The sequence below is a fragment of the Erpetoichthys calabaricus genome, chromosome 8, assembly GCF_900747795.2.
Source record: "Erpetoichthys calabaricus chromosome 8, fErpCal1.3, whole genome shotgun sequence".
NCBI classification, from domain to species: Eukaryota; Metazoa; Chordata; class Cladistia; order Polypteriformes; family Polypteridae; genus Erpetoichthys; species Erpetoichthys calabaricus.
Genome location: NC_041401.2, coordinates 76,501,280 through 76,514,818, shown reverse-complemented (window position 1 = coordinate 76,514,818; position 13,539 = coordinate 76,501,280). Strand labels below are relative to the sequence as shown.

Here is a 13,539-nt window from a genome sequence, read left to right as displayed (position 1 = left end):
CAGCTAGTTACTGCTGCCAATGGAAGATGGTTTTTTGCATTTAATTTTTTTGCCTTTCAAGACCATTGTTTTATTTTTTCCTTAAGAAGCAGCCAAACAATTGAGCTGACATCTGACTTTTCCAGCAAAATCCAGTGAACACATCTTTTTAAATGCTGACTTTAAAGGAGTATATTCCAAAGGAATTGATAATTACTGGCAAAGTTGGATTTTTTTTTTTTTTTTTTTTTGACGAATGAGTTGACAAATATCTTTTCATTTTCACTGCTCATGCTGATGGGGCTGAGAATGAGGTTTATCACTATGATTCTGCTTGAATGATAGCTATAATTAGTTACGTAGCACATACTGTTATTCACTGTAAGCAGGTCTGTAGTAAATTTCAAGTAAACATAATAAAACATGAATACTTAATATGCTTATCATAAGGTGTCATACTTGTTGTCTCAGGCATGTGTTTTCTGCTTGTACTCTAAGGTGTGGAGTCTTTCTAATGTGCTTGGCTTTGCCTAACCCCAGAATTTTTTAAATCCTTCTTATAGCAAAGTGGTCAGGGTCAACACCTTGACAAATTCAGCATGATCTTATACAGTGGAATTGTTATCTTCTTTTTGTCATGGAAAGATGCTTCATATGATAAAGAATAGAAGATGGATTATTGCAGTTTGCAAGCTGCCTTTGTTATGTTATGCATCACAATTTGATGGAGGATAATACATGGGAATTATTCTACATAGAGAACCGAAATGTCTTGTGTAAATCCTTCATATTATCTCAAAAAATTATTTGTTAGCTCAGAAACAAATGTTATGTAACTAAATTCTTTTTGAGTTGAAATGCACCTTGAAGTGGCATTTGGAAATATAAGCAGTTTGAAAGCTTGACACAGTATCGACATATCGGTATAATTTTGTATTCATCCCTGAAGAATTTTCCTCACTATAATTTTGATGCTAACTTGAATGGCACTGTAACTTGTGAGTTAGACTGGGCTCCTGCTAGTTTTTACAGATGAACTGTCAAGCTTTTAGAAATAGAAAAATAAACAACCTCTGCTAATGCAACCTTGCTGTAGAGACCTTAATCATTATTCGTTGCAGACGTGGACACATCATAACTTTTGTGTAGGGTCACATAAAACTCTGGAATAGTAATTTAAAAAAAAAAAAAAAGATTTGTTAAGGTCTTTACCCTACTAACAACAGATTGGAGTTTTAGAATAAATTTTCCCAAGTTGCTTATTAAATATTATTTGCAGAATGTATTTGGATGTCAGATTTAAATAACTTTGTTTTCACAGGGGAAAAATATTTTTGTAGCCACGCCATCAGTGACAACAGCAGTACGAGCTATGGCAGTAATGAGTGCATTCCAGCAGCCTAAAGTGCATAATGGTTTGAACTGAGCACATAGTTATGCAACTTATCTCCTCGTTCTAGCACTGACAGAAAGGAGCTATAAAAACCAGGTCTTCATCTCATAGTCACATTTGGTCATCCACGATGACTGAGCAAACATTACTTTTTATATCAGCAAACTAAAAACACAAATTTGCTTTATTCAATTAGATCACCATATGCTGGTGTGTTGCATTACAACAGTACATTTTAATTAATTTGAGAAAATAATGCTGAAAGAGATACAGTAGGTGTTGTGCTGTAATACATAGTTAGGGAATTTCAGAATTTTCTCATTATCACAACATTCAGCCTTTTGTTTTTGGTCTGAAGTAACCTGAACTTTTTGTGCATTGTCAATGGGTTGTTTTCAGCAGCATTTCTAGCATCTTCTTAAAGTTACAGATGGAATCAAATGATGCTTTGCGATGCTGGGTTAGATTCATGTATGTGAAGTATTAGTATTCTAGTACACATTAGGAAGTGTGCATACAGATGAGGTCATATTATGGATACAAACATTTAGTAGGTTTATTGACTTTAAAAATTAAGTTACAAGTTAGTCATATGTAAAATGCCACTTTGAGTTCAGGTGACTTTAGAAATCACATCCCCTTTCCATCCAGACAGCAGGGAAAAAAAGAAGTAACAATATTTAATAATCATTCATAAATACTCAAGTTAGTAGAAATTTAGAATTTATAATTGAAGACAAAGTTAATAAATACCTGCCAATTTTTAAACTACTCCATAACAGAGTCTTAGCCATTATGCTTTTTAGCTGTTAAATTAGACATCCCCACATTATTTTTTCCTTTTGTTAATATATCCTGCCAAATTCTAGTTCATCTTTTCATTTCTTCATGACACGTGGCATCTTCTATAATGAAGCTACCAAGGTAGAAGAACTTCTTCAGTTGTTCAGTCCTCTCACCATATATTGTAAATATAGGCCCTTTCTCATATTTTTTTACTTATGATCATTGCTTTTGTTGTCTTGATGTTTATTATTAAACCATTCACTTAAGATGACTCATCCAACTTGTTCATGATTTTCTGTAGGGTCTGTTAGCTGCTTGCTAACATTATCTTGTACAGTAGATAGATAGATAGATACTTTATTAATCCCAAGGGGAAATTCACAATTTTGTCATTTGCAAATCAATTTTAGTTTAGTTGTTCACCTTATCTTTACTCCTCCTAAGTATTCTAGTGCTTTTCTTACTAATCATTGTATGTACTATAGATGTTAAACTGCAGTGGTGACAGAGGGGACAAGGGGACCCTTGCCTTGCTCCTTTCCCTGTTTTCTGGTTCTGATAGGTCTCCTTTTATCCTCACTAGCTGTTCTAAAAGGTTAAAGATTTTCAATCAGCATTCTGACTCTCACAATCTACTCCAAGTCATTTTAAGATGCTCATGAGTTTTCTCCAGTTAATGTAGTAAAATGCTTTTTCATTATCCACTAAGCATACAGTATATAGACCTCCATTTCATGTTGGAGGCTCCTTTCCCCCCAAACAGTCATATGATCCAAATGCTTCCCTGTTTTCTCTTTCTTTTCTGAATTAAACTGGTGTTCTTCAAAGATGCTGATTGAGTCTTATCTTGTCCTATTTCTTTAGAATCCTCAGAATAATCTGGCATGCATGGGAAAGCCAGCTGATAGTCTTTGTATTCTATAATGTTAGGTTTCTTTTAGAGTGGAACCTTTAAGTGTTTGCATAAAGTGCTCTGCCCTTTCACCTGTGATGCAAATTTGCTGGTACAATCTCAACAAATCATAAATTAAGCTGGAATGTTATTTTTTTCTGCTTTGTTGTTCCTTAGTTCCTCATTTGTTTTTATCACATGGCTGCACTTGGGTCCCAGTCTGGGTGGTTCATCGTGTGGTAGGTGCAGCAACATGCTATAATCAGCGCATGCTACCATCCCCTCCTCGATATTTTCCTTTATCTTGGTACATGTTGGTCCAAAACATCTTGTATAGTATTATGCTACACTCATGTGATGTCGGAGTTTTCAGACCTCTGACTTTTGACACTTCACTTTCCTACTTAAGTGTATTCATGTGGTCAAACTATTTGGAAAAGCACATGGTCACTGTTAATATGTTACCTGCAATTACCTGCAATTAAAAGCATTTTTCGTGGAAATAAAGAACTAAGTAAATGTGCATCAGTTCAGTCCAAATGCAGTTCGACCAAAAAATGTCATTTCAGGCTGACAAAGGTATGTTTTATTTTATACAACTGACTGAAGTGAAAGGGGAAAAATTACGTGACCACTTAGAAAATTGGGGTAGCTTTGTGTTCTTTCAATTGTCTGACTTATAATTCCGAGTTCATAGTGTATTCATGTGGAATTTCAGACTCGGAAACTCTGATTTTCCATCTGTCCAACACTATGTGAGCACAGCATTATTTGGTGCAACACCAGAGAGTCGTGCATCTACACCAGTGATATTTCAGTTCTGATATTAAACTCTAAAACTAAAATTATGTTATAAAATTCATTTTTATTTTTATTTCATTCTAGTTTTCAGTGGAGTCAACAATTTTTTTTATTTTTATTTAGTTCTGTGTTTAAAATTTTAGTTTTTATTTTATTTAGTTCTGGCCTTTTTATATAATATTAGTACAATTTTAGTTTTTTTTCTGTTGCAAGACCACAAATGCTGGCCTACACATATTTCAATGCAATTTATGTTTCAGTCAACAAAATACACTCACAGTTCATAATGTCGTTAAACACAGCTTGACTATCAATGAACAAACAGATTAAGTGGCCTAATGACTACAGTCAACAAGTTCAAATGTTTCAACCCAAGAAACCAGTCTGTGCAAGCACGTTGCTGTTAAGCTGTAAACAAGCACGCATTTCGAGAGATTTGTTCATGCTGCAACGACATCCATTGCACAGATAGCTGCACAGTGAAAATATTCGCTTGACGAGTGCCTGTAATGCAGGTGCATAGACCAGGTCCTCGGCACTATGAGGGGCACCAGCAAGACTGTATATTAACGATTTCTGCTTCCAGTATTGGAGCAGTGACGTGCGGTGTGGTTTGTGAGGCACAGACTATTTCAGAATCAGATTTACAAATATATGAACCCATATCTTTTTCTTTTTTTTTTTAATTTTATAAATTTTATTGTAATCTTTCCGTACAGATAGATTAATATTTACAAAAAATAGGATTGAACCCATATCTTATTCACTATTAGATTGGCAGCATGCACATTGACTACTGGTTATGTTTAATATTTCATCAGCATTCTTTACACACATATTTGGCTAAGAAAGAACGTTACGTTTATAGCGGCGAGAGAGAGTGGAGAGAGCACATTTGCTCTGAACCCTCCATATGTTCTAAATTTGCCGTTGCAATTTCACAATTTATACTCATTCAATAAAAATGAAAGTATAGAGTGGTGTACAAAAAAGCGGATTGCAATTTTGACCTTAATTGAAATATTTAGTTGTTTTTAAAAGATTTTAATTCTTGTGCTTTAATCAATTTTAATACAGACTGTTCAACAAAAGGATAATAAGAAAAGCAAACAAATATTTTATTTAAGGTCAAAATTTAGTCTTTAAATATTGGATTTTTTTTCTTAGTCTGATCCCATTTTTTATAAAATTGAAAACCGTTTATGGTCTTACATTTATTTGTAAATGAAGTCCATGCGCCTATCCTACTCCACGAAAATCTCTGTCACTTTCTTGTAAAAATCCTCCTTGTTTTCCTTTAGTTTTAAAAGTCTTAATCTTCCATTTTGAATTTGGAAGAAAAAAAATAAAAATAAATGGACCGCCGCAGTGCACTTAACTTTCTAATATCGCTAACTTATTGGCGCGTCTGCGTAGAAGAACAGCAACAGCGAGCACCCGTTGGGTTCACATCCGCCCCCTTCAGTGCGGCACGGTATTGTCTGCCTTACCTTGTGCCTTTTCACTGTGGTTTTATGTCCGATCAGCAAGACTAGATATGTCACACACATTCATTAAAGATATTAGCTAGACTGTGGAAAGTCAGGGTTTATAATAGACGTGTCTGCAAGCATTATATTGGCGACACACAGAGCGGCAGCAACAGGCACGTGCCAATTGCATGCATCAACCCAGTGTGTGAGGGATGGCACAGTCCGAGCTGAGGCACCACTCGTCGCTACTGCACCTTGCGTTTCTCCCTTGTATTTGATCAGGAAATGCACAAATTCAATGATTTTGACGGTAAAAAAGATACAAATTATGGGAATCATACAGAAAACAAATTTATAGCACAGGCCACTGGACAGATTTATTTTATGTTCTCATTTATTATCTTCTGTGCTGTAATTAAAGTATTTCTACACGTCACTTTCTTGCTTTCTACTTGCAAACATCTGTGCAAAAACTCGCCATCGGCAACCACATGTGCTTACTGCTTCAACCCGACGAACCAAATGTGCTCAACAAACAAACAATGGCCCTTTACGGAAGTTGTGACACGTGGCTATAGTAAGTGCAAGGTACAAGATCACCACGTAGTAAACCGCACAACTTAACTGAATGCTCAGGGCGCCTGAACCGGATTGAATGAAAATGCTATTGCTGTTTTTTTCATTTTTACTCAGTTTTCGTTCTCGTTTTAGTTCATTCACATATCACTAATTTTTATTTAGTTTTTGTTTCTCTGTTTGCCTTAATTTCAGTTCTCATTCTTGTAAAACAAAAAACAATATTTTTAGTTCTAGTTCTCATTTTCGTTATGAAAATATCACTGATCTACACCACTATACCTCAGAATGTACATGCTTTATGAGTCAGAAACTTAGACGCTGAGGTAAGAAGAAATAAAGAAGCACAATGATCAGAGGTATTTGAGTTGTGGATATGGAGGCGGATGAACACTTTCAGTTGAACAGAACATGAATTACTGCTTGAAGCGATGGAAGAACATGGAATTATCTTCACCACAATATGAATGAAACATTTTTGAAGAATTATTTTTTTAATCTGTGTTCTCTTTGTGTTCTAAGTGTCCCAATGAGAAAATGTACAAATGTGTCCAGTTTTCTGATAAAGGATTTGATAATGTATAAAGAAATATACTGAAAGAGTTTCAGAAATTTATTAAGTCATTTTAGCAATATTAATTCTCCCAGTTAATAACACTTCAGCACTTTTCATCAGGTTATTAAAAGTAAATTTGAATAATTCTTTAAATTGTTGTGTAATTATGATTCTTTAAGTGTGTGAACTTCTGTAAGACAGTTGAAGAAAATTGATCAAATTAAAGGCTATTCATTGGAAGTTAAATACTGTTGTGGAAGTTAATCTTGAACCCCCAAATTTTTTAGAAATCCATTAAATTAAGTGCATATGGAAGTGTGATTATGGATTAGTAATCTAAAATACCTGATTTAAGAAATACCTCTTGCTCATGCCCTACCAATTGTCACATTTCTGCTTGTGTCCATGGTAGGTAGGTGGCTATAGTTTTATTTACTTTAACCATCAAACTGCTCACCAAGTTTAACATTCTGAAACACAAAATTGCAAATTTGTTATTGTCACAAGCATTATTTTCTAGACTAAAGTATAAAAGTGTGTGTAATGTGGTGAATTAGGAACCCCATTCAAGTATATCAAAGGCTTTTTTATGTTCAGATATAGCAAGACATTGGGATGCACTTTTGCTGCTTGAGTATATGTTGCATTGAACAAATGTCAAAGATTTGATAGTAATTGTTTGACTTTAACAAATCTGTGGCACCTCTGCACGAGAACCACCTTTTTCAACCCTTGCAAACATATGCAGTTTCTAATATCTGGAAAACATCCATCCATCCATTTTCCAACCTGCTGAATCCAAACACAGGGTCACGGGGGTCTGCTGGAGCCAATCTCAGCCAACACAGGGCGCAAGACAGGGAACCAATCCCGGGCAGGGCGCCAACCCACCGCAGATCTGGAAAACATTTGGGATTAAATCACTTGGAGATCTGTACATAGACAACGTTGTTCCATCCTACGAACAGTTACATTCCAAATTTAACTTTCCAGCAACACATTTCTTTCACTATCTTCAAATTAGGAATTTTGTTAAACAGAACCTGCCCAATTTTCCTCACCTCCCACCTCCCTGTATGCTGGAAAAAATATTGCTCAGTTTTGAGGACTTAAGGCTCATTTATACTTCACGCTCAGAATGCATACACGCCTGCATCATGGCTGGCACGCGTTCCCAGTGTTCATTTGATGCGTCCTCTGAGCAGGTCCTCAGAAATTAATGCGACGCGTGCGCAAGTTGCAGTACAAGCGAAAAGTTGGGGGGTGAAGAGTGCTAAAAGTTGGAATGTGATGTCTCTGGTTACTATCTACATGTGACAGAAAGCTGCTTTGTGGATCCTACAAGATCAATGTGCGCGCTTCGATGTTTGATGAATGGTTCAATGTGGTGAAGCAAAATGCCGACATACAAATGCATTCGTGGTGCTTTTATATTCAAGCATCGCATATTCTTGATCATAATGACATGATATATTTTAAAAGTCTCACATACCATCTTCTGTGCCGTCTTTTTTTTCTAGGGCTTCCTCCAGACCTGATAGCAGAGGCAAACAGCAATAGATCGCCACACAGAACACATTAAATGTATGATATTCCAACTCTCTGCACATTTAGAATCCTAAGATTTATACTTTATATCATTTTCATGATGAAATGCAATAAAGTATGTATTTTACATTTTACAGATAAATCATTAATTTCTTTGAAATAATGAACACTGTTAATAATTACACACATGGGGGTGACACGGTGGCAGAATGGTAGCACTGCTGTCTCGCAGGGAGTCACGTCGCTGATATTCTCTGCCTGGAGTTTGCATGTTTTCATGCTGGGTTTCCACAGTGTGCTCCGGGTTCCTTCCAAAGATATGCAGATTTGGTGACACTAAAATGACGCTACTGTATGTGAGTGCTTTTATTCACCTTGTAATGAGCTGATGCCCGTCCAGGGGTTGTTTCAGCCTCGTGTCCAATGCTTGCTGGAATGGACACATCCCTGGATTGATGGATTTAATCATTAAACCTCTTTTTCAGAGATATTGCGGTAAGGTGTCATCGGAAATTTAATGGGTGTTCCAGGCAATTCACAACACAGCGAAGCCAAACCTGTTCTCACCATGATGATATCTTGCACTTCCACCTGGTGGATTCCTCCAGATTTACGTAAAGTACGTGTGCAAGTATAAACAGTAAAACGCTTACGTAGCAGGAGCGTCCGCTGCAGCATGCATCGTGTCGTGTGAAGTATAAACCCAGCCTTAGACAGCATTTCTGCAATATATAAAACCATTTTACAGTTCCTCCCTTTCAAAGATCCAAGAGGACAGTGGGAAAAGGATCTCTCACTCAGTATCTCAGAAAAGGAATGGAAAGTAGCAATGCAGAGAATCCACTGGAGCACCATATGTGCAAAGCATACAATTATTCAACTCAAAATTTATATATCGAGCACATCTGTCTCGTTTAAAATTGTTCAAAATGTTTCCAGGGCAAGATCCAACCTGCGAACGCTGCAATCAAGTTCTAGCCTCATTGGGCCACATGTTTTGGTCCTGCACCAAATTAACATCATTCTGGACCAAAATTTTTAAATGCCTTTCGACAGCCTTAGTGTCACAGTCCATCCTAACCCATTAACAGCTGTGTTTGGTGTAGTTTCAGATGGGCTTAAAGTGGAGAAGGACAAACTGTAATTGCCTTTACTACACTATTGGCATGTAGACTTATCTTGCTCAACTGGAAGAATCTTAACTCTCCTTTTTTAAGTCAGTGGGTAACTGATATTTTATAATTTTAAACACCCATATATTTGAAATTGGAAAAAATCAAACTCTCACTTAGAGGATATGTGCAGAACTTTTTCAAAACCTGGCAGGATCTAATCAATAACATTTTAGAATAAGCTCTTAAAACACTGAGGAAGCAGATTCTCTCCCCATTTCTTTTTCTTCTCCATCTATCTTTATTCACATATTACTTCGATTTACTTATTTTTACTAGCTTTAAGTTTTACTCTGTTGGCCATGCTCTCTTTCTCAGGGGTGGGGGTTGATTTGTTTTCAATCCTATTTTTTGTAAAAATTGATCCATTTGTATGGAATGTTGTGTGATTACAATAAAATCAATAAAAAAAATCCATTTGACCATGTGCTATTTTTGCAAGAACATTGGGTTTTAATAGGGAAATTTTACAATATAATGCACATTCTATTAGTTTTTTTCATGGGATAAATAGAACTTGATTCCTGGGATAGTTCTTGTTTAGAGTTGTAGTCTGTAAGTAGCAACATATGCTACTACAGTAACCCTTTCTTTTTAAAGGAAGTTGGCCAGAGAATCTGTATTAGTTCCCCTGAGCTGGGTATACTAAAAATTGTTCATTAGTCACACGAGTGATACACTGCTTCATATGTGAACTCAAATTGCTACCTTATGATATATACTAATTCATATGAGCTTTTCTTTATTGCAGGTGAAATGGAAAGGAAAGGATCTATTTGATTTAGTTTGTCGAACCATAGGACTAAGGGAAACCTGGTTCTTTAAACTCCGATATATGGTGAAAGATACCTACTTGTGGCTAAAAATGGACAAACGGGTGAGATGAAAAAGTTCTTTCAATTTAGATACTTTTATCTTCAAAGTGTATATGTTATACAGTATATATGTATGTGTGTGTATATGTATGTATGTATGTATATTACATTACATATAAAACATTGGAGGTGGTATCTATCAATTATAATAAAATGCTATGTGTTGTCGCTAAGTAATAATGAGGCGTGACAGGAATTATTTGCAAGAATACAAATGTTTTCCCAACAGGTAATTGGGACCCATCTACCATTGGTGTTAGTCAAAAAGTGAGCAAGGTGCCTTGAAATAACAAGTCCGAGATGCAATTGAGAGAGGAAGGTGTAAAAGGAACGCTTAGGGTACATGTATGGCTGGTGATACTAAATATTTGAAAATGTATTCTGTTACCTGTCTTCAACATGTAACGCGGCTAGTCTTTATGGAAACAAAAAATGTACAATACTTTTCAAAATATTTAGATCCTTAAAAGTTTTCATATTTTGCTTGTTTACTCATACGTTTTGGTATAACTTGTCTTTTTATTGTATGTTAAGAATTAGTAATGTGTTAATTGTCATCAAATATCAGTAACAGACTGAATTTCCATAATCCTTTCTTGCTAAGAATGTTGCTTTGGTTGGTTGCTTTGCATGTCTCAATGCCTCACTCCAAAGTAAAAATCTCGCAATTGCCTGTCAATAAATTAATTTAAATTGTGCGAGAAACAGAAATATTGACCCTGTTAGTTCTTGGGTATGCCCAGAATGAAAATACCAAAAATACATTTTATTAAGTTTATGTTTCATGATACAACTCTAAAACAAATGTTCAGTTCTTTAAATATAAATTTTCTCTATGTGAATTGATGGCTAATTTAGCCAGGTAACCTATAAAAGGTTCCTTAATGTTGCTCTTGCAGTCCCCCTCTATACCTAAACCCCCACCCCCTCTTTATTAAATTGCCATTGGAAAAAGGTGGGCATTTAAATGTCAAAGCAGATTGAACATCTCAAACACACCTAAAAGGAAAAGATCTGTAGAGGATTCATTAGGCCGAATGATTGTTTGTCAAGAGTTGTGTGTTGCAACAGTAGAAAGCACAGTATCAGAAAACTAACAGTCCAAGCGGTTTACTGTATATTGTATATTTAACATAGGTATTAAAGGTAATTTTAGTTTCGGGCAGAATGCCAGGATTAAAGACCAAGTGATAACAGCATTTAGATTGAGTCAATAATGTGTAGAGGAAAAAAGATGCCAGTGATGTCAGCCTTTTTCCGCTTGTCTTTATGTTTCATTGTTGAGCACATCAGTTTTTAGGTGTGGAAAAAATAGTTATTGCACAAACATACTAACAATGTACTTCTCCCCTGTTTTAATACTACTACTGTTAAGTGCAACTGCCTACAATATTGTCACTTTCCATCAAAGCATAGGGGTCAGCACACAAGTTCTGTAGATATATTATACCAGATTGAAAGCAGATTTTTTTGAAAATGTTTGCTAGAAGTCGCAGTAAGTTGATCTGAAGACAATTAGTCAAATTTTTCAGGAGTATCTGTTCTGTCAAAGTCTGTTAAGTGTAAAATTTTTCATGAAGTCACAAAAAAATTTAAAGTCCAGACTTAAACTCCACTAAGAAATTGTGACATGACCCGAGGTGAGCAGTCTATGCTCAGATCCTGAAATGTTAATGACTTTAAGCAGTTCTACTTAATATTCATTGACATACATAATGCGTTCATTCCTTTGTATTTCTAAAGATCAAGTTTTTCATCTTTCTAACTTCATGTCACCAAAAGGATTTCGCAATCAGTAACATTACATTGCAAAATAACCTTTTCATTAATGTTGGAAGAATTCTCAGCACTCAATATGTTGTACTACAAGCTACTTTAATTTTACTTAATGACATTAATGGGAACAGTTAAATCATCGTTTAAGTATCATGGATTCCCTGCGGGTTGATGTTTCTGAGTTATGGAATGTTTTTTTTCTTTTAAACTGAACTGCATAGCTATGTATACAATTATATTCAATTTTGTTTGTTGCTTTATAAAAGTATTTTTTTGGTTATGAATACCTTTTACTAAACTATGTTAATATACTAAAATAAACAAATATATTAAAATCTTCCCGGGGATATTATAATAACCATTAAGAATATTTTAATGTTTCCCTTAACTTTTGGAAATGTTTATTAAAAAATTTCATAAATTTATTTAAAATATAAAAAATCTGTTTATTAAAATTAGGGCAATAATTGTAATAACATTTGCAAGGCAGTTTTGTCAACTTCTAAATGTTATTGTGCCTCAAGGTTTTGGACCAAGAGCTGCCAAAAGAGGATCCAATAACTTTTCACTTTTTGGCTAAGTTCTACCCTGAGAAGGTAGAGGAAGAGCTTGTACAGGAGATCACCCAGCACCTTTTTTTCTTGCAGGTGGGTATTGTCCAGTTTAATCTTCAAGATAATATAGGTTACTCGTATTGTAAAGAACTAGATGTTTTATTAACTTATAGAAATGTTGAAGGTGTCTGGTGTAAAGTTTTTTGAGTTCTAGCATCATTATTTTTAATGGTACATATGGCTATCTTTAGTATAGCATTTAGTGTAATCAATTTAGTGGACTTTGAGACTGTAGGTGTTTCCACACAACAAAAGGCTTTTTCATATTTTATGGCTGTTTACAGGTTAAAAAGCAAATACTTGATGAAGAAATTTACTGCTCTCCTGAAGCTTCTGTGCTGTTGGCGTCTTATGCTGTCCAGGCAAAGGTAAGTGCTGAACAAATTATTTTTTTAATGAAGCACTTTTTTCAGTTCTTTTTAAATGGCTGCTATTTTTAACCCTGTTTGCAGGCAAATAGCCCATTGTCTTCGGTTCAGTAGTAATTTCTCTCTGCCTATAAAACATTTTGGGGATTGGATACTTGAACATATAAATACAGAATAAAGTAAATAGAGATTAAAACTAAGCAGATATCTTTGCTGATGTTCTGCTTTTAACCTCATAACCCAAACACATTATAATAACAGAATGACCCATTACTGGTTTTGTGGCTGCTTCTGTTAATTAGGTATTTCAGTTCTCAGCTAATCTAAAGCCATAAACTTGAATTATAACATCTTGGTCTTTCTGTATTCCAGTATGGTGATTATGACCCAAATTTTCATAAGCCAGGCTTTCTAGCAGAAGATGAGCTTTTACCTCAGAGAGTAAGTCAATTATGATTTAACTTATTTTTATTACATTTTTTTCCAGTAAAAACTTTACACTTATTGGTATAACAAAATTCTTAGCAATTTAATTCTACAGCTGTAACACATATTACACAGGACTGTGGAAAATAACAAAAAGATGTACTGAAACTTTATTGTTAATCTGTGTTTCTCAATTCTCTTCATGGATAAGAATTTGCCTGGTTTAACACCTCTTCTTTTCTCTTATTTAAATTTCTTCTGTTAAGCAGTACGAGGTCAACTAGGAATGTAACAAAACAATTGAT

At 35.0% G+C, this 13,539-nt stretch overlaps 1 protein-coding gene across 3 annotated transcripts in view; it reads left to right on the top strand.

Moving 5' to 3' along the window:
- The window catches only part of nf2b (NF2, moesin-ezrin-radixin like (MERLIN) tumor suppressor b), a 58,846-nt gene that overhangs the window by 24,710 nt on the left and 20,597 nt on the right, over nucleotides 1–13,539 (top strand). For all 3 annotated transcript variants that reach the window (XM_028806825.2, XM_028806826.2, XM_051930731.1), the window contains exons 3-6: nucleotides 9,927–10,052; nucleotides 12,351–12,473; nucleotides 12,725–12,808; nucleotides 13,181–13,249. In XM_028806825.2, the coding sequence (XP_028662658.1) occupies nucleotides 9,927–10,052; nucleotides 12,351–12,473; nucleotides 12,725–12,808; nucleotides 13,181–13,249 (402 nt within the window). The remainder of the gene's footprint in view (nucleotides 1–9,926; nucleotides 10,053–12,350; nucleotides 12,474–12,724; nucleotides 12,809–13,180; nucleotides 13,250–13,539) is intronic.